This window comes from Citrus sinensis, chromosome 7, assembly GCF_022201045.2.
Source record: "Citrus sinensis cultivar Valencia sweet orange chromosome 7, DVS_A1.0, whole genome shotgun sequence".
Classification (NCBI taxonomy): domain Eukaryota; kingdom Viridiplantae; phylum Streptophyta; class Magnoliopsida; order Sapindales; family Rutaceae; genus Citrus; species Citrus sinensis.
In genome coordinates, this window is record NC_068562.1 from 20,081,756 (window position 1) to 20,102,717 (window position 20,962).

Genomic DNA, 20,962 nt, shown 5'->3' on the forward strand with positions numbered 1-20,962 from the left:
CGTCCAGAAATGGCTTGAACGCCCTCTATGGGTCGAGGATGGGCTTCCCATCCAATTTTCTTATAAACTGGCAAACAGGGTCGTTTATAGTCAGATTCTCGAGACTATATCATGCATGCTCTTTCTGGAATAATGGCCACAACTGGAGAATCGCTCCTTGCACATATCCACTGGGATGCGTTTCAAGAGACAAAAGAATATCATCCAATGACTCCTTATTCAAGCCATCCTTAATGAATTGAATCTTATCTTTCCTGTTATCAGACACCATTCCTAAAGAACATGGGTTTTTATCGCATCTCATTCTGGCACACTTATGACAAGCAACAGAAATTCTTTGAGCTCGTCGTTTTCGTGCATAATTTCCTTTACCACAACCAGGCATGTATGCAATAAATTTTGGAGGTAACTCACCTACCAATCATACTTTCGCCTCGATTAACCAACGGATGTCAGCAGGTATGTTATTCTTCATGAGTAATCGCATGCGTTCGGACCGAGCTTTATAGATTGTAAGGAGAGCATTCTGAGGAAGTGAAGGGAATCGCTTGTGAAGCTTCGCTAGAATCTCGTTTCTGTCCATACTTTCGCCTCAGAATGTCAGTTATTGTGGGAAACTAAAGTAACCGACTTGATTGTCACAGAGTACCGTTATCCGCCACTTCATTGGGGTAACAAACTAAAGCACACAAACAGAAAAACAAATCAAAACACACAAAGAAAATTAAAATCGTCCTCTTATTGAATTTACCTCAAGCTCCAACTGGATGTCGTAAACACTTCTCTCAATGTCTCTGAGTTGGTTTTCTAAACCCTCAACATAGGCTACTAACTCTGGTGGTTGTAGAGCCCAAATATGATGTGTTTTACAAAATTGAATCTGCCTTATGAGATGAGTTTTGACACGTTGAAGTGGTTTAAGAATGTTCAGAAGGAACGGTCTAAGTATGAGTCTCATGATTAAAAATGATAAGAGAAAACTTAATGGTAAAATAAACACACTTATGCAAAAACAATTTCAATTAGCAAAAGAATAATAATAAAAAGAAATAAAGAAAAATCAAATCAACGAAAAGAAAAAAAAATCAATTCAAATTTGGTGGGTCACTCAAATTTATTTCGGCGTCTTCTTCATGTGGTTGGTATTCTAGATATGGCTTTAATCTTTGACCATTAACTTTAAGCGTGACACCGTTCTTTGGGTCCTTAATTTCAATTGCCCATGTGGAAAAACAGTATGAACAATAAATGGGCCAGACCAACGAGAGCGTAACTTACCTGGGAATAGGTGCAAGCGAAAATTGAATAAAAGCACTTTCTGACCTGGAGTGAACGATTTTCTCATAATTTGCTTATCATGGAAGACTTTCATTCGTTGCTTGTAAATCTTGGCATTTTCGTATGCATCATTGCGAATTTCTTCAAGTTCTGCCAGCTGTAATCTTCTTTCTGAGCTGGCTTGCTGCATGTCAAAATTGAATTTCTTGATGGCCTAATACGCACGATGCTCGAGTTCCACAGGTAGGTGGCAAGCTTTTCCATACACTAGTCTGTAGGGTGACATCCCAATCGGGGTCTTGAAAGCCGTTCTATATGCCCATAAGGCATCATCAAGTCTTAATGACCAATCTTTTCTGTCCGGCCTCACCGTCTTTTCTAATATGTGCTTTATTTCTCGATTGGAAATCTCAACTTGGCCACTGGTTTGCGGATGATACGGGGTCGCCACTTTGTGTGTGATTGAATACTTTGCCAAAAGAGCCTTGAATGCTTTGTTACAAAAGTGGGCACCACCATCACTGATTATCGCTCGAGGGAATCCAAAGCGTGAAACAATGTTGCTTTACAAAAATGCTATCACCACCTTGTGATCATTGGTCCTACATAGATTGCTTCTACCCATTTCGATACATAGTCAATAGCAACCAATATGTATTGATGGCCAAAAGACGGGGGAAATGGTCCCATGAAGTCGATACCCCATACGTCAAAAATCTCAACCACTAAAATTGGATTTAGTGGCATCATGTTCCTTCGTGTAATGCTCCCCATTCGTTGACACCTATCACATGAAGAACAGAAAGTGTAAGCATCTTGAAATATAGATGGCCAATAGAAACCACATTGTAAAACTTTAGTCGCTGTTTTCTTAGCACTGAAATGGCCTCCACAAGCTTGTTCATGGTAGAATGAAAGAATATTCTGAATTTCATTTTCTGGGACACATCGTCTAATAATTTGGTCTGCACAATACTTAAACAAATAAGGGTCATCCTAAAAGAAATTCTTTATCTCTGCAAAGAATTTAGCCTTATCTTGCTTGGTCCAATGCTCTGGAAGTTTACCTGTAACAAGATAATTAACTATATCAGCATACCAAGGTAATACTTCCACACTCATTAATTGTTCATCTGGAAATGACTCATTCAATATTAATGGCTCTGTAATTTTGTCAAAATGGAGACGAGAGAGGTGGTCCGCCACAACATTTTCTGTCCCTTTCTTATCTTTGAATTCCAAGTCAAATTCCTGCAAAAGTAACACCCAACGAATTAGTCTAGCTTTTGCATCTTTCTTTGTGAGAAGATATTTAAGAGCAGTATGATCTGTGAACACGATTATTTTACAACCAATGAGATAAGATCGAAATTTCTCTAATGCAAACACTACTGCTAGCATTTCTTTTTCAGTAGTTGAATAGTTCAACTGTGCATCATTCAATGTCATACTAGCATAATAAATAACGTGGGAATTCGATCAACTCTTTGTCCTAATACTGCTCCTACTGCATAATCAGATGCATCACACATGAGCTCAAATGGTAAGTTCCAGTTCGGGAGCTGAATGATGGGTGATGATGTCAACAAATGCTTTAATTTTTCAAACGCAACAAGACATGAATCATCAAAGACAAAAGGTACATCCTTAGCAAGTAGATTGCATAAGGGTCTAGAAACTTTGCTAAAATCTTTAATGAAACGTCTATAAAAATCAGCATGCCCAAGGAAAGATCTTACTTCTCTGACTGTTTTGGGTGAAGGAAGATTAGAAATGAGATCCACCTTGGCTTTGTCAACCTCAATACCTTTGCTCGAAATGATGTGACCGAGAACAATACCTTATTTTACCATAAAATGGCATTTCTCCCAATTTAAGACCAAATTCTTCTCGATACATCTCTGCAGAACTAGTGTTAGATGATGTAAACATTAATCAAACGAGTCACCAAAGACAGAAAAATCATCCATAAAGACTTCAAGGAATCGTTCAACCATATCAGAAAAAATGCTCAACATGCATCGTTGAAATGTAGCAGGTGCATTACATAATCCAAATGGCATTCTCCTATATGCAAATGTGCCAAAAGGGCAAGTGAAAGTAGTTTTCTCTTGATCTTTTGGTGCTATGGGAATCTGATTGTATCCTGAGTAGCCATCTAAAAAGCAATAAAATTCATGGCCTGCTAATCTATCAAGCATTTGATCGATAAATGGTAAAGGAAAATGGTCTTTACGTGTGACAGAATTCAAATTTTTATAATCAATGCATACACGCCATCCTGTAGTTACTCTAGTGGGTATCAATTCATTATCGGCATTGGTAACTACAGTGACTCCTGACTTTTTGGGGACAACTTGCACAGGACTGACCCATGAACTATCAGAAATGGGGTAAATGATACTTGCGTCTAATAGCTTAAGGACTTCTGTTCTAACAACTTCTTTCATGTTAGGATTTAACCGACGTTGCATATCCCTAGTTGTTTTAGCATTTTCATTAAGGTGAATGTAATGCATGCAGTCTACTGGATTTATACCTTTTATGTCTGCTATGGTCCATCCTAATGCTCCTTTGTGCTCTTTTAAAACATCCAACAACTTACCTTTTTGTTCGTCATTTAGGGATGATGAGATGATTACCGATAGAGTACTTTCTTCTCCCAAAAACGCATATTCCAAAGTGTTGGGCAATGGTTTGAGCTCGAGTCTCGGTGGTGATTCTGATGATGGAATGAGTTGCTTCTCTGATGGTGCTAGTTGCTCAACTCTTGACTTCCATTTATTAGTGTCCATAGATGGTTCTGAGTCAAGTAGGGCGTTGACCTCATCGACCGATCTGTCAATATCAAAATCCAAACCAAAGTGAGTTAAACATGTTTGTAAAGGATCATCACTAAGGTTTGAAACAAAAGTATTATCAACTAATGCTTCTATTAAATCCACATCAACAATTCCATCATCTGCATTGTGAGGTTGTTTGGCAATGTTGAAGATGTTCAGCTCCATAGTCATGTTGCCGAAGGACAACTGCATATTTCCAGTCCTGCATTGAATGTGAGCATCCGCAGTTGCCAAGAAAGGTCGGCCTAAAATAATGGGGATGTGCTTCCTCGAATCATGTATTGGTTGAGTGTCAATTACAATTAAATCAACAGGAAAATAAAACTTGTCTACCTGGATAAGCACGTCCTCCACAATACCACGAGGTATTTTCGTGGACCGATCTGCAAGCTGTAACACCACTGGAGTTGGGTGTAATTCTCCCAGTCCAAGTTTCACGAATACAGAGTAAGGCAAAAGATTTACACTAGCTCCTAAATCCAACAAAGCATTCTCAATTGTGTGGTTCCCTATACTACATGAGATAGTGGGGGAGCCTGGGTCTTTGCATTTTAAAGGAATTTTATGTTGGAGTATAGAACTAACGTTTTCTGTTAAAAATGCCTTCTTTTGCACATGCATATTTCTCTTTTTAGTACAAAGGTCTTTAAGAAACTTGGCATAAGATGGAACTTGTTTAATAGCATCAAATAAAGGGATGTTAACACTTACCTGTTTGAAGATTTCAAGAATCTCACCTGTGGATTTTCCCTTTTTTCCTTTAGCTAACCTCTGAGGAAATGGAGCTTTGGGAACATATTCTCGTGGGTTGGTTTCTTCTTTCTCCTCCGGTAATGAGTCCTCAACATTCACAGGTACAATTTGATTTTCTTTTGTCACAGGCATCTCCACTTTGTTGTCGACTTCTTTTTCTTTTCCTAAGGTCATGACTTCTTTGACCTCTCTATGCTGTTGTGGTGAACTGGTACTTGCTTCATGTACTCCTTTAGGATTAGGCACTGGTTGACTTGAAAATTTACTTTTCTCAACGGTCATTGCCAAGGTCTGAACTGAAGAACCAAGTTGTCCCACCATCTTCTCAAGGCTTGAAACTGATTGGGCTTGTGAGTTGAAGCCTACTCTCAACTCATTTCATAGTCCATCAATGGTGCGGTTCTGTTGCTCAATCGTAGAGTGAGTAAGATTCTTGAGATTCTGGAATGAATCCTCCCATGGTCTGGGTTGAGAGTAGTTCTGGTTCTGATTGTATGGTCTAAATGGGGGCTGAGAGGCTTGAGGAATTTGAGGAATTGGTTGCATTGGTGGAGCTGGAGCTGCTGGTCCATTCTATTGGAGTCCTTGAGACCATGAAAAATTGGGGTGGTCTCTCCATCCAGGGTTATATGTGTTGGAGTATGGATTGTAATTCAATGGTTTTCTCATTACACCTATGGCATTGGCTTGATCTGAGTATGAGTCATGGTCATGTGGCTCTGTTGATTTAGCAGTTGATAACGATGCTATTTGTCGAGCAAGACCTTCAACCATCTCCTTGACTTCTTTGATTCCCGAAGTTGATTCGCCAATTTGAACCTCATTCACTCCTTTAATTCTTCTAGTATTCCTGAGTGATCGACTCCGTTGTTGGGAATTATCCGCTTGTCGCTGGAAGAATTCCCAAATTTCTGATGCACTTTTTGACATTAGCTCTCCTCCACTTGTTGACATTAACCATTTTTGTACATTCAGCAATAATCCCTCCAAAACGTATTGGCATTGGTGCCATTTCTCGTACCCATGATGTGGACACTTAAAGAGTAGCCCATTGAATCGCTCCCATGTTTCGAAAAATTGCTCGTCTTCTCTCTGTGTAAACTCTGAAATTTCCCTGCGAATAGCATTGGTTTTATGTACTGGGAAATATTTATTCAAAAATTTCGTTACCATTTGTTCCCATGATGCAATGCTATTGGCAGGCAATGTATTAAGCCATGAACGAGCTCTATCCTTTAAAGAAAATGGGAATAATCTAAGTTTAACATCATCATCTGAAAAATTCTCATATTTAAATGTTTGACAAATAGCATGAAAATCATTCAAATGATTATATGGGTCCTCATTTTCTAAGCCATAGAATGTGGGGAGACAATTTAGCACACTAGGTTTTAGTTCAAAACTTCTAGCAACTACATTTGGGTATCTTATGCATGATGTGCTCAAATTTGCTAAAGGACTGAAATAATCCTTAAATGTCCTCTCTTGTGGTGCTTGTAAATCCATTTTATTTTTAACGTGTTTGTGTGTGCGAAGTGTTTTTTCTAATTCAAGGTCTATAGGTTCAAGATTAGGTAATAATGACCTTCGACCATGCATGCAAAACAAATAAAAATAATGATGGGAACAAAACAAATAAAAATAAAGATGAGAACAAAACAAATAAAAATAAAGAAGAGGGAGAAATTACGATACTAACCTTATTGCGCTATTACAACCTTACTATAAAAATACACAAAAACAAATACGTGATATAAATTAACTAAAAATAAATTAATAAGATAAACAAAAAAAATTACAAAGAAAAATAAATTGAAAATTAAATTACAGAATTTTAAAAAGAGAGAAAAAAAGAAGAAAAACTAACCTTTAAATGTAGATTCACTTTTTTTCTTTTTTTTAATAAAAATAAAAAAATACAAGAAAACAAATAAAAGAAATTATTCACAAAAATTAATTCTATGAATTAAAATTACTTACCTCCCCGGCAACGGCGCCAAAAACTTGTTGTGCAAATTTTAATGTACTCGCAAGCGCACGAATCTATTGTAGTATAGATCAATGGTGACGAGTGTCGATCCCACGAGGAGGTGGATTTTAATTATGTAGAATTAATTTTGTAAATGAGTGATTGGATTTGTGGTGGAAATGATTTGAAATATGCTAAAACTTAAATTAAAATGGCGGGAATAAATTCTAAAATTGGAATTGAAATGGCAAGAATAAATTGAAGAGAAATCTATTGAAATGACGTACTTGGGTATCTGGATCTGTATCAACATGCATCATGGGCTAAATAATCCGTATTAATGCCAATTAAATCATGAGGGGGGAATCCACACCTCATGAACCACGCTCTAATCAATATGGTGCTAAGGGCTTATCGTGCCAAATAATAATAACCTTGTACTAGAGGGCCAGTGAAGCCAAGGCGGTACTAGACAAGATTAGTATTATTTGTCGACGAGAAGTCAAAACATCCACAAAAACTAAGGGGAAGAGAAAATAAATTTACCAAATAAAGCCCATGACACATGTTGAGACTTCACCTTCAACCCAAGATTGAAAGGAAATTAGCTACTCATAATTGAACTACGGGCAAAATGGAAATTTATTAAAATATGAAGAAAATACAAGATGGAAAAGGAATTACAGAAAATGGATCCCAAAAATGGATTCAGAGATATCAAATTAGGGGGGGAGGCCCCCTTTTTATAGATACATGGAGTAAATTATGGCCATCGGATTAAAAACAGTTTGGACGCTCAGGATTGCGCCACGTCATCAGTCAACAGTCCACGGTTTGACCACGCGGATGAACAGTAACACGGTTTGACCCGGATGAACAGTAACGCGGTTTGGTTGAAAATAATCCTGTGTGATGCATGCACCGTACGCGAGATTTTTCGTCCACTGATATGCTGCCACGTCACCATCAACATTACATAAGAATTTTAGTCCAACAGGATCGTGACACCTCATCAGTCAATGCCACATCATCGGTCAATGCCACATCATCGATCCGTCTATGTGAACAGTGCTGTGAACAGTAACGTATACAGTACCATATACGTGAATAGTACCGTACATGTGAATAGTGCCATTTTTCCTTTTATGCTCCTCCTAAGGTTTTCGACCGTCCTGAGTTCAAAAGTGATGTCTGTTTTGCCGTCTGATCTCTCCTTTATTGTGAAATGACTATAATACCCCTAAAATACATAAATTACTTAATTAAAATAAAAACACGTAATTAAATCACAAGAATGTTAAAAACATAAAAGTAAGGGTTGTTAGTAAGACTTGAAATGTAAAATGATAGTTTTCTCCTTTATAATTATGCATTTTCTAACACTCAACACAAAAGAGAGCTTTTCTAGCAGAACATGTAAGTTCTATTCTCTCAACCAATAGTGCTTTGAAATACAAGGATCCTGGTTGTCCAACTATTTCTTGCACTATTGGAGATCATAAAATTGGACATGCTTTACTTAATCTTGGTGCCAGTGTTAATTTTCTTCCTTACTCAGTGTACCAACAACTCAATCTCGGTGAGTTTAAACCAACTTCTACCACTCTTTTACTTATTGATAGATCGATTAAGGTTCCAAAATGAATAATTGAAGATGTATTAGTCCAGGTTGATAAATTCATATATCCTGTGGATTTTATTGTTCTAGAAACGGAACCAATTGCTAATGAATGCAAACAAATTCATGTTATTTTGGGTCGACCATTTTTAACTACTGCTAATGCTTTGATAAATTGCAGGAATGGATTAATGAATTTATCTTTAGGCAACATGACACTGGAACTTAATGTGTTCAACATGTGTAAACAACCTCACCATCAAGAAGATGATGATAATGAGAATGAGAAAATTGATCTCATCGAGCCAATCATTGAGGAACACATTCAGGATGAGAATTTTACAAACTCTACTGAAATTTATTTTGCTGGTTCTTTTGAATCAAGTAAAGAATTAGATTGTGATACTGCTAACACATGCCCTACACTTGATTCTATGCAGGTACTTATAGGCGACGATGACCAATCAAACTTTGAAAATACGGTGCAACCTGAAGAACCAAACGAAGAGGAAGCACCAGAGCTCGAATTAAAGTCCTTACCAGAAAAATTGAAGTATGCTATCTTGGAGAGCAGCAGACATATCCGGTGGTAATTTCTTCTCAACTCACGCATGATCAAGAAGCTAAGTTCTTATTTGTACTGAAAAGGCATAAAACTACATTTGGTTGGACCTTAAAAGACATAAAAGGCATTAATCCTTTAATTTGCACACACCGAATACACTTAGAGGAAAATGCCAAAACAACCTGTCAACCACAAAGAAGACTAAACCCTCATATGAAAGAAGTGGTAAAGAATGAGGTCTTTAAACTACTAGATGTAGGAATTATCTACCCTATCTCTGATAGTAAATGGGTAAGTCCAACTCAAGTAGTACCAAAGAAATATGGAATAACTGTTGTAAAAAATGAAAAAGGTGAACCAATCCCAACACGAATTCTATCTAGTTGGTGCATGTGCATTGATTACAGAAAATTAAATGATGCCACTAGAAAAGATCATTTTCCCCTTCCATTTCTAGACCAAATTCTCGAAAGAGTAGTTGGACATCCCTACTACTGCTTTCTTGATGGCTACTCTGGTTATTATCAAATCCCTATAGCCTTAGAAGACCAGGAAAAGACCACATTCACATGCCCATTTGGAACATTTGCATTTAGGAGAATGCCTTTTGGACTTTGTAATGCTCCTGTAACATTTCAAAGGTGCATGCTAAGCATTTTTAGTGACATGGTTGAAAATTGTCTAGAGGTTTTTGTGGATGATTTAACTGTATTTGGTAATTCTTTTGATACATGTCTTGATAATCTAGAAAACGTTTTGAAAATGTGCAAAGAAAAAGGACTAGTTTGAAATTAGGAAAAATGTCATTTCATGACCACTTCTGGAATTGTCTGAGGCCATATTGTGTCTTCAAAAGGAATCAAAATTGATAAAGCCAAAGTTGAAGTCATTTTGAAATTACCCTCACTAAAGACAATTAGAAGTCCGTTCTTTTTTAGGACATGCATGATTTTATAGGAGGTTTATAAAAGACTTTAGTGCCTTATCTAGACCAATTTGTAATCTCCTAATAAAAGACACACAATTTGAATGGACTAATGATTGTCAACAAGTTTTTAAAAAAATAACTACTCTTTTAACATCAGCCCCAATAATGCAACCCCCTGATTGGTCTTTGCCTTTTGAGCTAACGTGTGATGCTAGTGATTATGTCGTTAGCGCTGTTCTGGGTCAAAGAAAAGAAGGTAAGCCCTTTGTCATCTATTATGCAAGTAGAACTTTGAATAGTGCTCAAATGAATTACACTACAACTGAGAAAGAACTACTTGCTGTAATATTTGCATTGGATAAATTTCGTTCGTATTTAATTGGATCATCTACTGTTGTTTATTCTGATCATGCTGCTGTGAGATATTTAATGTCAAAATAGGATGCCAAACCAAGGTTGATACGATGGATTTTGCTACTTCAAGAATTTAATTTGACAATCAAAGACAAAAAGGGCGCTGAAAATGTTGTTGCAAATCATCTTTCAAGACTTACAAATGAGTCTTCAATTGAAACAACACCCATCAATGATTCTTTCCCTGATGAATTTTTGTTTTCTATAAATAAAATGCTTTGGTATGCTAATATTGTTAATTATCTTGCAACAGGTGAAATGCCATGTGACTGGAGTTCCCAAGATAAGAAGAAATTCTTAACAGAAGTAAAAAGCTTTTATTGGGATTAACCATACCTGTTCAAGTACTGCTCCGATCAAATTTTTCAAAGATGCATACCAGACGACGAGGTAAGTAGGGTCATTCAATTTTGTCATTCTGAAGCATGCGGTGGCCATTTTTCTTCAAAAAAGACAGCTGCAAAAATATTGCAGTGTGGATTTTATTGGCCTACATTATTTAAAGATTCACATGCATTCTGTAAAATGTGTAAGAATTGTCAAATGATAGGGTCTATTTCAAAGCGGAACATGATGCCTTTAAACCCCATCCTTGTCATTGAAATATTTGATTGTTGGGGAATTGATTTTATGAGCCCTTTTCCATCATCATTTGGATTTGTATATATTTTAGTTGATGTTGATTATATTTCAAAATGGATCGAGGCGATTCCTTGTCGGCACAATGATCACAAGATTGTGATCTGCTTTTTAAAAGAAAATATTTTGAGCAGATTTGGAATACTTCGAGCCATTATCAGTGATGGAGGTAAGCATTTTTATAATAAGCCATTTGAGTCTTTAATGAAGAAATATGGAACTACACATAAGGTTGCTACCCCTTATCACCCTCAAACAAGTGGTCAAATTGAATTAGCAAATAGGGAGATAAAACAAATTTTAGAAAAGACAGTTAATCCAAACCGTAAAGATTAGTCTCTTCGACTAATTGATGCACTTTGGGCATATCGTACTGCTTTTAAAACATCTTTAGGAATGTCACCCTATCGGCTTGTTTATGGAAAATCTTGCCACTTACCAGTAGAACTTGAACATAAATCATTTTGGGCCATTAAAGCTTTTAATTCAAATCTTGATGATGCTGACAATGTGCGTAAATTGCAAATAAATGAACTTGAGGAATTAAGGAATGATGCATATGAGAATTCCAGAATTATTAAGGCAAGAACCAAATTTTTTCATGACAAAAGAATTTTTCGGACAACATTTGAAATTGGTCAAAAAGTGTTGCTTTATAATTTTCGTCTTCATTTATTTCCAGGGAAGTTAAAGTCAAAGTGGAATGGTCTATTTGTTGTAAAATATGTCTATCCATATGGAGCCGTAGAAATTGAGAATCCAAAGGATGGTGTCACATTTAAAGTTAATGGCCAAAGATTGAAACCATATCTGGAATACCAACCACATGAAGCAGATACTGAAATCCATTTGAGTGACCCACCAAAATTTTGATTAAGCATTTTCATTTTAACGTTTTGTGAATTTGAGTTACTGTTACTTTATCGTTTGAATTATTTGATTTTTTTTCTTTTTCCTTTTCCCTATGTCTTGAATGGAGTGCATTGCATTGTTTTAATTGTGTGTTGTTTGACAATTGTGATTTAGCTCACCAAATTTTTATACTTGTCATGAGTACCTCCATGAAAAATTTCCTTTTCGATCATCTTAAAACACTTTTTCATGTAAAATTTCACTTGAGGAAATTACTTCGATTTGGTAAATTACATCCCATTTAGGATCTGCAACCACCAGCGTTAGTATCTCATGTGAAAGATCTAGAAAGACAACTAAAGGAAATAGATGATGGTATTTATAATCTGCAATTGGAACTGGATTCAATAAAAGGACGAAGGTGAGTTATATTCCTTGTGTGTTTTTGTTGTTCTTTTTCACTTTTGATTTGACTTTGTAGATTTGATTCGTTTTGTTTTAATTTACTCTCCCGTATAAATGGCGGATAACGGTACTCCGTGACTGTTTAAGTCGGTATTCTCAGTTTCCCACAATAACTGAAACCTCAATGTCAAGCATGGAAGAAATACAACAAAATTTGCATCAACATTTTCCTTCTCTCCCTCAAAATGCTCTTAAGAAGATTTACAAAGCTTGTTGTGAACGACTGCGTTTTTTAATGATCAATGGGATTCCTGTTGACATTCGCTGGTTAATTGAAGCAAAGGTCCGATTGGCAGGTGAGTTTTCTGATCCATTCATTTCCTACATGCCTAGTTTTGGTAAAAGTACATTTGCTAAGAAAAGAAGAGCTAAGCGACTTAGCTCTGAATGTTCTCACTGTGTAAGACTTGCTTGCAAAAATCCACATTGTAAAGCTTTAGGAATGGTTTCTGTAAATCGTGAAGATAAAATTAAATTCGTTAAGGATGGCATTATGAGTAAAGAATTGTTGGATGATATCTTACGATCTCTTGAGACGTATCCGAGCGGATATGTTCAATGTGAAATTCAAAATTTATGGAAGCCGTTCCAAAAGGAAAGTGCACAGTTTAGTCTTGGGAATCTAACTCTAAAAGACCCTGTTTGCCAGTTTATAAGAAAACTGGATGGGAAGCCTATCCTCGACCCATAGAGGGCGTTCAAACCATTACTGGACGTAAAACCAGAGGAAGATGTGAGCCACAATCACAACTACCAGTAAATATCCTTTTATTTTACTGTTCTTTTATCTTTTGCATTATTATTATTATTGTGTGTGTTTTTTTTTCTTTATTTTATCTAATCATTGTTTGCCTTTGAATTATTAAGCTAAAAGCTTCACGCGTTATTTGACAAACACACCACCCCATTTACAGATGTATATCATTATGTTCGTCACCAAGATCCTTAAATAGGAACTTCTTTTCAAGCACTCACAAATTGTTTCTTTTTAGAATTGCTCTAATAGCAGCAACTTCAAGCAGTCAACTTAAAAACATTTGTGTGCTTTCTGGATTTCGTTATGGAAAGTATAAGGAGTTCGTTCAGGCAGCAGTAGATCTTGGTCGCGCTATAGCAAAGAGGAAACTACATCTTGTATATAGAGGAGGTGACCGAGGGTTATCAAAGCTTGTCTCTGAAACTGCTTTCGTTCGAGGAAGCCAAGTGTTAGGCATCATTCCAAAAGCCTTAAAACCTTTAGGATGTCTACCAAACCCACAAACTGGAGAAGAGTTAGTTGTCTCAGGTATGTAAGAAAGAATATCTTAAATGTTGAATCATGCTGACGTTTTTATTTTCTTGCCAGGAGACCTTGCAACTTTGGAGGCGCTAATTACATTTGCTTCTTGGGCCCATTTAAATATCCATAAAAAACTCATCAGTTTGTTAAATGTTAATAACTTTTATGATGACTTAATAACATTTCTTAATCATGCAATAAAAAATTATTTTATTCCATCCTCAGCGAAAAAACTTTTCATTTGTGCTCTTACTGCTAATGAGTTACTTGATCTTTTGCAAGCTTACAAACCAGAGCCAGATCCCATGACTTTGGCGTTGGATTGGGCAACTGATGATGATGGCAGTAACTCTCGTAAAAAGTGTAAATTAGATTTAACTCTCCGTCTGTAAATATTCCAGCAGTGGCCAGGTGATATCTTCTAAACTCTACTCCTTTCTTTAGACATTGAGGACAATGTCTCCTTCAGGTTGGGGGGAGAGAATAGTTGATAATTGTGGAATGTCTCAGTCCTAGTGATGTTTTTACTAATTTTTGTTGTAAAGACTAACTTTGGATAAAAATTTGAGTCGAAAATGGCAGAATATAGAATGTAGTGTCTCTAGAAACGCATCTTCTTAATTTTTGTGTTTTCTTCCAAAACAAATAATAAAAAAAAAATTCTAACCTTTTGTTTTCGGTCTTTTTCTCTTTTTCTCTTAATTATCTCCCTCAAGTTTCTGCAATCAGTCCCAATTTCTTTTAGTGTTTCTTTAAAAAAAAAAGAGTTTTCTTTTTCGGTGTGATCTTTTAAAATTGAATAACATGACGATTTTCAAATTTTGGTATTTGTATTATCTTTGGCCTTGAGTTATGTTACACTATGTTTTTCCTTTTGCATGTTGAAACGCAAATTGAGAAATTGGGAGAGTGAAATTGATTGAGCCATTTGGAGGAATGTACATGTTATAAAAAGACCAAGCGAGTTTTTGAGCCTATTATCCTTGGAGAGTAACCTTGTTTGCCTATACAGCTTCACAATTTACTGTATAAGATCTCAATATTTAAAAAAAAAAAAAGTTTGTGCAGCCGCATCTAAAAGTCCATTGAACTAGTGGATATGAAAAATTATATAAAACCCTAAAAGATGACAGAAGGCCATCTTTGATCCGTTTGAGCCTTTCTAGCCAACCCTATTATAAAGAATCCATAGTTAACCCCTTTGAGCCTTTGAAAAAAAAAAAAAAAACCTTTTCGTTGGTAACCTATCATATTTTCCTACTCCAATGAGGAGTATCACCTAATGTTTATGTTTTTCATCACCCAATTATGTTTAAAAATAGGGATGATTATGTATTCCTAATAATGGTGCTATAAAAAAAGAAAAAAAAAAGAAAGATGATATGTATATATCAATTAAAAAAAAAGAAAAAAATCCAAGCAAAAAGAAAAAAAAAGCACCTTATAATCTCCAAAAAGTCCCCTAATTTTCAAACATATATTTTTGTTTTCCCTATTACCTTTTTTTTGTTAGCCATAACTCTAGCCTACGTTACGTCCTAATAAAAGTCCTTCTCGATTTTTGGAAAATATAGTCTGAAGTAAAAGCTGGTAATATGGACTAAAAGATGTGGTGATGCATAAAAATAAAAATAAATTTTGCTAGTAATTCATTGGATTTGAGATCATTTTATTTCTAAGCTGTGGGCATTATTTTTTCATCTTGGTGAGAGCATGTGATATTATTTTATTATTCTCTCAAATTTAACATTTTTTTTCGAATGACAAATTAATTTGGGGCATATCTTTTTTTGAGAGAGTCACTCTTAATCGCGAGATTTTGGGGTTTGATGTATCATTCTTAAAAGTGGCTTGATTAATGTAGCTCTGATGATTGATCATTTTACAGGATTTTACTGAACTGAGCGAGTGTGATTTTCTTTAGGCTGAAGATAATGCTTATACTTTTTTTTAATTATTGTCATTACTCTGATGAAGGAAGTAAACACAATTTTTCAAAAAAAAAAAGATTTTCAATTTGGTTTTGAAATTTCTCTAAAGTTTTATCGCTTAAATTACTAGGGTCTAGCAATAAGCTGGTTGGGGGGTGTGATTGACACTAAAAAGTGTACATTTAATAAAGATAAAATTATTAGTTTTTCACTTATTGTGTCGATTTATGCGTTCATTATTTCTAAATTATTTTAATACTTCCCAAATATATTTTATGTTAAATTAATTCGTAATTTGTTAATTTTTATCTTGTAAATATTTTTCATGAATAAAGATGGAATTGGAATTGAAAACAGAAACAAAGAAGAACTACTGGAACACAATTGAGGAGATCTAATAATAAAAAAATAAAAAACAAGAAATAAAAAAAAAAGAACAAAAAGACAAAAGAGTAAAAGGCAACCAAAACATTGGTTGCCTGTGATGGTCAGGAGGCCATCACGCCTCCTGGCCATCACGCTTCTCAACATTTATTTAAATTATAAAAAATAAAATAATAATATAATAATAAATTAAATAAGAATCAAAAGAATGAAGATGAGGCAATTGTTGCCTATAAAAGCCGAAGTATTGGGAAGCTGAAGGGGGAGAGCTATTTTGACAGCTTAAGCCGAGAGAGAATAAAATGCAGCTGAAGAATTTCTTTTTTTCTTTGTTTCTTTTCTTTTCTTTTCTTGTTTTCATTTGTATCAATTTTGTTTGTAATATATTTCAAAAAGTTTATCAAATAAAAAGAGTATTGTGTTTTCTTTCAATATGAGTAACAAATTTTATTAATCTGAGGTAAAGGGTGAAGCTCAATGTTTCAAACTATTAATTATTATTATTTTCTCAAATGAGTTTTTATGTTTATTTAATTCTTTTCTAATTATTTTTATATCATGTTAATTTATAAATCTCATTGGATTTTATGGTATTTTGACATAATGTCGACACATTAATATAGTGTGGCACATTAGGTGCTTTATTCTATATTTATCCTTACACATAGAATTAAATGATATAATAATTAATTGGTAAAAGTGAGGCAAAATATAAATGAGAGAGTATTAAAATTATAGTTTGAATACAGAGAGTGGATCATAAACCTTAGCTTATTTTTAAATTGATTTCAAATAATTTCTTTTTCCCACAATTAATTTTCTTAGTTTTACTAGATTTAAAACTCCATGTGGTTCGACCCCGGTCTCACCGGGTTATATTATAACTAGATACTCTTATACTTGAGAGTAATAAATTTTTAGTCGTATCAAGTTTTTGGCGCCGTTGCCGGGGAGTTTTCTAAATTTGGTGTTAGTTTGTCTTTACTTTTTTTTTATTTTTTTTATTTTTTTTATTTTGTCTTTACCATCTTTCCGTTATTCTATTTTATTCTCTTTTTGTACAACTTTAGTTAGCACCCCTCTTCTTTTCAAACCTTAACATTATCCATAAAATTTATGAGAAACTTCATCTTAGCCCAGAAACCTTTGCAAATCAGTCCCCAAATCAAATTTATTTCTTTAAATTTCTGTAATTTACTTTTCGTATTTATTTTAAATGGTCGGTTCTACCGCCTGACTGTTATTTAAATTTTGTTAATTTATGTATTTTTGTTTAAATGGTCGGTTCTACCGCCTAGCATTTTAATTTCAGTTTATTTATTTTTGTGCATTAATTAATTTAATTTTATGTTTTATTATATGGTTGGTTTTAAAATGCCGCCTAAACTGTTTCATTTAATGGCTGGTTTCACCGCCTAATTTATTTATTTATTTTTCAGTTTGCTTATTTTTATTTCGCATTTTTTTTGCTTATTTAATTTTCAGTTTACTTTTATTTCTGCAATTTTCATTTAGTGTTTTTGCATCATTAGCGTTGCATGCGTCGTTGGTCTCGTACAAATAGTGGTAGATTAATTAGAAAATCACCTGCACAACCCTTAAATATGATTGACATAGGAGCTGAAAATTTTTCGGAGCACGAAAATGACCAAGCCTTGCAAAATCTTCATGAACAACCTAAGACTCTTAGAGACTTCATGCATCTTACTAGAACAGGGTCACCATCATGCATAGTTTTCCCTCCTGATGCATCACGTTTTAATTTCAAACCTGGTATCATTCAACTTCTTCCTACTTTTCATGGTTTTGAGTTTGAAAATCTATATTTGCATTTAAGGGAATTTGAGGAAGTCTGTAACACATGTACTGATAAAAAATGTAGCATGAATATAATCAGGCTTAAGTTTTTTCCTTTCTCACTTAAGGATAAAGCTAAAACTTGGCTACAAAATCTTAGTTCAGAATCCATCAGAACTTGGGATGAAATGCAAGCACAATTTTTGAAAAAATTCTTCCCACCCCACAGAACAAATTCTTTCAAAAGACAAATCACCACTTTCACTCAAAAACCAGGAGAAACTCTGTACCAATGTTGGGAAACTCTGTACCAATGTTGGGATAGGTTTAAAGAACTACTTAACATTTGCCCACATCACAATTTTGAAACATGGAGATTAGTGTCTTGTTTCTACGAGGGATTAACATCCCAAGGTAGACAAGTCATTGAAATGATGTGTAATGGTGAGTTTAGGGATAAAAATCCTGAAGATGCATTAGACTATCTTGACTATAAAGAAGAAAATGCACAACACTGGGATACAGTTGGGTCTTATGAGTCATCAAGTAAACCCCAGTCATCTCCATCTGGTGGAGGCATGCATAACCTTAGGGAAGACCATGATTTTCAAGCCAAATTTGCATCATTAGCTAGAAAAGTCGAAGCATTAGAGTCGAAAAAGAATGATCATGTAAAGTCTGTTCAAAATATTTCATGTTATGTTTGCGATTCTACTGACCATTCTACGCAGGACTGTCCAACTTTGCCAGCTCTGAGAGAAAGCTTGCATGAACAAGTAAATGTCCTTGACAATTTCAAAAGGCCAAATCCAAATCCATACTCTCAAACTTACAACTCTGGTTGGAGAAAGCACCCAAATTTCAGTTGGAGAAATGACAATCATGCACAACCTTCACAATCAGTTCCTCCACGTCAAAATTTTCAAAACTCTTAGAGTTACCCACCATATGTCCCACCACCAAGAAAAACTCTGGAAGACACATTGCATTCGTTTATTGAAAAACAAGAGTCGATCAATAACCAAACGATGCAAACCTTAACCAATTTGACAAAAATTATCTCCAAACTTACATTTGCTCTGACCATACATGAAAAAGGAAAGTTTCCTGCTCAACCTGAACGAAACCCCAAGAGTCAACAACATCCTCAAATGGGAAATTCAGGAAACCAAAATATGAGTCAAGTCAAATCAGTTATAACCCTTCGTGGTGGTAAAGTGGTCGAAAAACACATTGTGGACCCTCGTGAAACTAGTAAAGATTCAATTTCAGAAAATAGGGAAGAGTCTGTCGAACCTTTAACCCATGAAGAAATAACCAACTCTCCTCCTGTACCCCCATTTCCTCAAGCACTAATCAAGCCAAAGAAATCAAACCACAATCCAGAAATTTATGAAGTTTTTAAACAAGTTAAGGTCAACATTCCTCTGCTGGATGTCATTAAACAGGTGCCTTCTTATGCTAAATTTCTGAAAGATCTGTGCACGATGAAAAGGAAACATAAGGTGCAAAAGAGAGCTTTTCTAGCAGAACATGTAAGTTCTATTCTCTCAACCAATAGTGCTTTGAAATACAAGGATCCTGGTTGTCCAACTATTTCTTGCACTATTGGGGATCATAAAATTGGACATGCTTTACTTGATCTTGGTGCCAATGTTAATTTGCTTCCTTACTCAGTGTACCAACAACTCAATCTCGATGAGTTTAAACCAACTTCTACCACTCTTTTACTTGCTGATAGATCGATTAAGGTTCCAAAAGGAATAATTGAAGATGTATTAGTCCAGGTCGATAAATTCATATATCCTGTGGATTTTATTGTTCTGGAAACGGAACCAATTGCTAATGAATGCACACAAATTCCTGTTATTTTGGGTCGACCATTTTTAGCTACAGCTAATGGTTTGATAAATTGCGGAAATGGATTAATGAATTTATCTTTCGACAACATGACACTGGAACTCAATGTGTTCAACATGTGTAAACAACCTCACCACCAAGAAGATGATGATAATGAGAATGAGGAAATTGATCTCATCGAGCCAATCATTGAGGAACACATTCAGGTTGAGGTTGTTAGCCATAACCCTAGCCTACGTTACGTCCTAATAAAAGTCCTTCTCGATTTTTAGGAACTATAGTCTGAAGTAAAAGCTGGTAATATGGACTAAAAGATGTGGTGATGCATAAAAATAAAAATAAATTTTCTAGTAATTCATTGGATTTTAGATCGTTTTATTTCTAAGCTGTGGGCATTATTTTTTCATCTTGGTGAGAGCATGTGATATTATTTTATTATTCTCTCAAATTTAACATTTTTTTTAGAGTGACAAATTAATTTGGGGTATATCTTCTTTTGAGAGAGTCACTCTTAATCGTGAGATTTTGGGGTTTGATGTATCATTCTTAAAAGTGGCTTGATTAATGTAGCTCTGATGATTGATCATTTTACAGGATTTTACTGAATTGAGCGAGTGTGATTTTCTTTAGGCTGAAGATAATGCTTATACTTTTATTTGATTATTGTCATTAATCTGATGAAAGAAGTAAACACAATTTTTCAAAAAGAAAAAAAGATTTTCAATTTGGTTTTGAAATTTCTCTAAAGTTTTATCGCTTAAATTACTAGGGTCTAGCAATAAGCTGGTTGGGGGGTGTGATTGACACTAAAAAGTGTACATTTAATAAAGATAAAATTATTAGTTTTTCACTTATTGTGTCGATTTATGCGTTCATTATTTCTAAATTATTTTAATACTTCCCAAATATATTTTATGTTAAATTAATTCGTAATTTGTTAATTTTTATCTTGTAAATATTTTTCAGGAATAAAGATGGAATTGGAATTGAAAGCGGAAATAAAGAAGAAGTACTGGAACACAATTGAGGAGATCTAATAATAAAAAAATAAAAACAAGAAATAAAAATAAAAATAAAAAAAGAACAAAAAGACAAAAGAGTAAAAGGCAACCAAAACATTGGTTGCCTGTGATGGTCAGGAGGCCATCACGCCTCCTGGCCATCACACTTCTCAACATTTATTTAAATTATAAAAAATAAAATAATAATATAATAATAAATTAAATAAGAATCAAAAGAATGAAAATGAGGCAATTGTTGCCTATAAAAGCCGAAGTATTGGGAAGCTGAAGGGGGAGAGCTATTTTGACAGCTTAAGCCGAGAGAGAATAAAATGCAGCTGAAGAATTTCTTTTTTTCTTTGTTTCTTTTCTTTTCTTTTCTTGTT

General features: G+C 34.8%; 1 protein-coding gene and 1 non-coding gene across 2 annotated transcripts; both read left to right on the top strand.

The window, feature by feature from the left end:
- The first annotated feature begins 5,892 nt into the window (after positions 1 to 5,892).
- LOC127899023 (small nucleolar RNA R71) lies at positions 5,893 to 5,996 on the top strand. Its single transcript, XR_008050790.1, has one exon. It is a non-coding gene; the product is annotated as a small nucleolar RNA R71 (small nucleolar RNA).
- A 12,747-nt stretch (positions 5,997 to 18,743) lies between these two features.
- Positions 18,744 to 19,847, top strand: LOC127898866 (uncharacterized). The gene has a single exon (XM_052431363.1). It carries the CDS (start codon positions 18,744 to 18,746, stop codon positions 19,845 to 19,847), a length of 1,104 nt encoding a protein of 367 aa, XP_052287323.1.
- The last annotated feature ends 1,115 nt before the right edge of the window (positions 19,848 to 20,962 follow it).

Coding starts and splice junctions, on each gene's coding strand:
- LOC127898866 (XM_052431363.1), top strand. CDS start 18,744: ATGCAAACCTTAACCAATTTGACAAAAATTATCTCCAAACTTACATTT.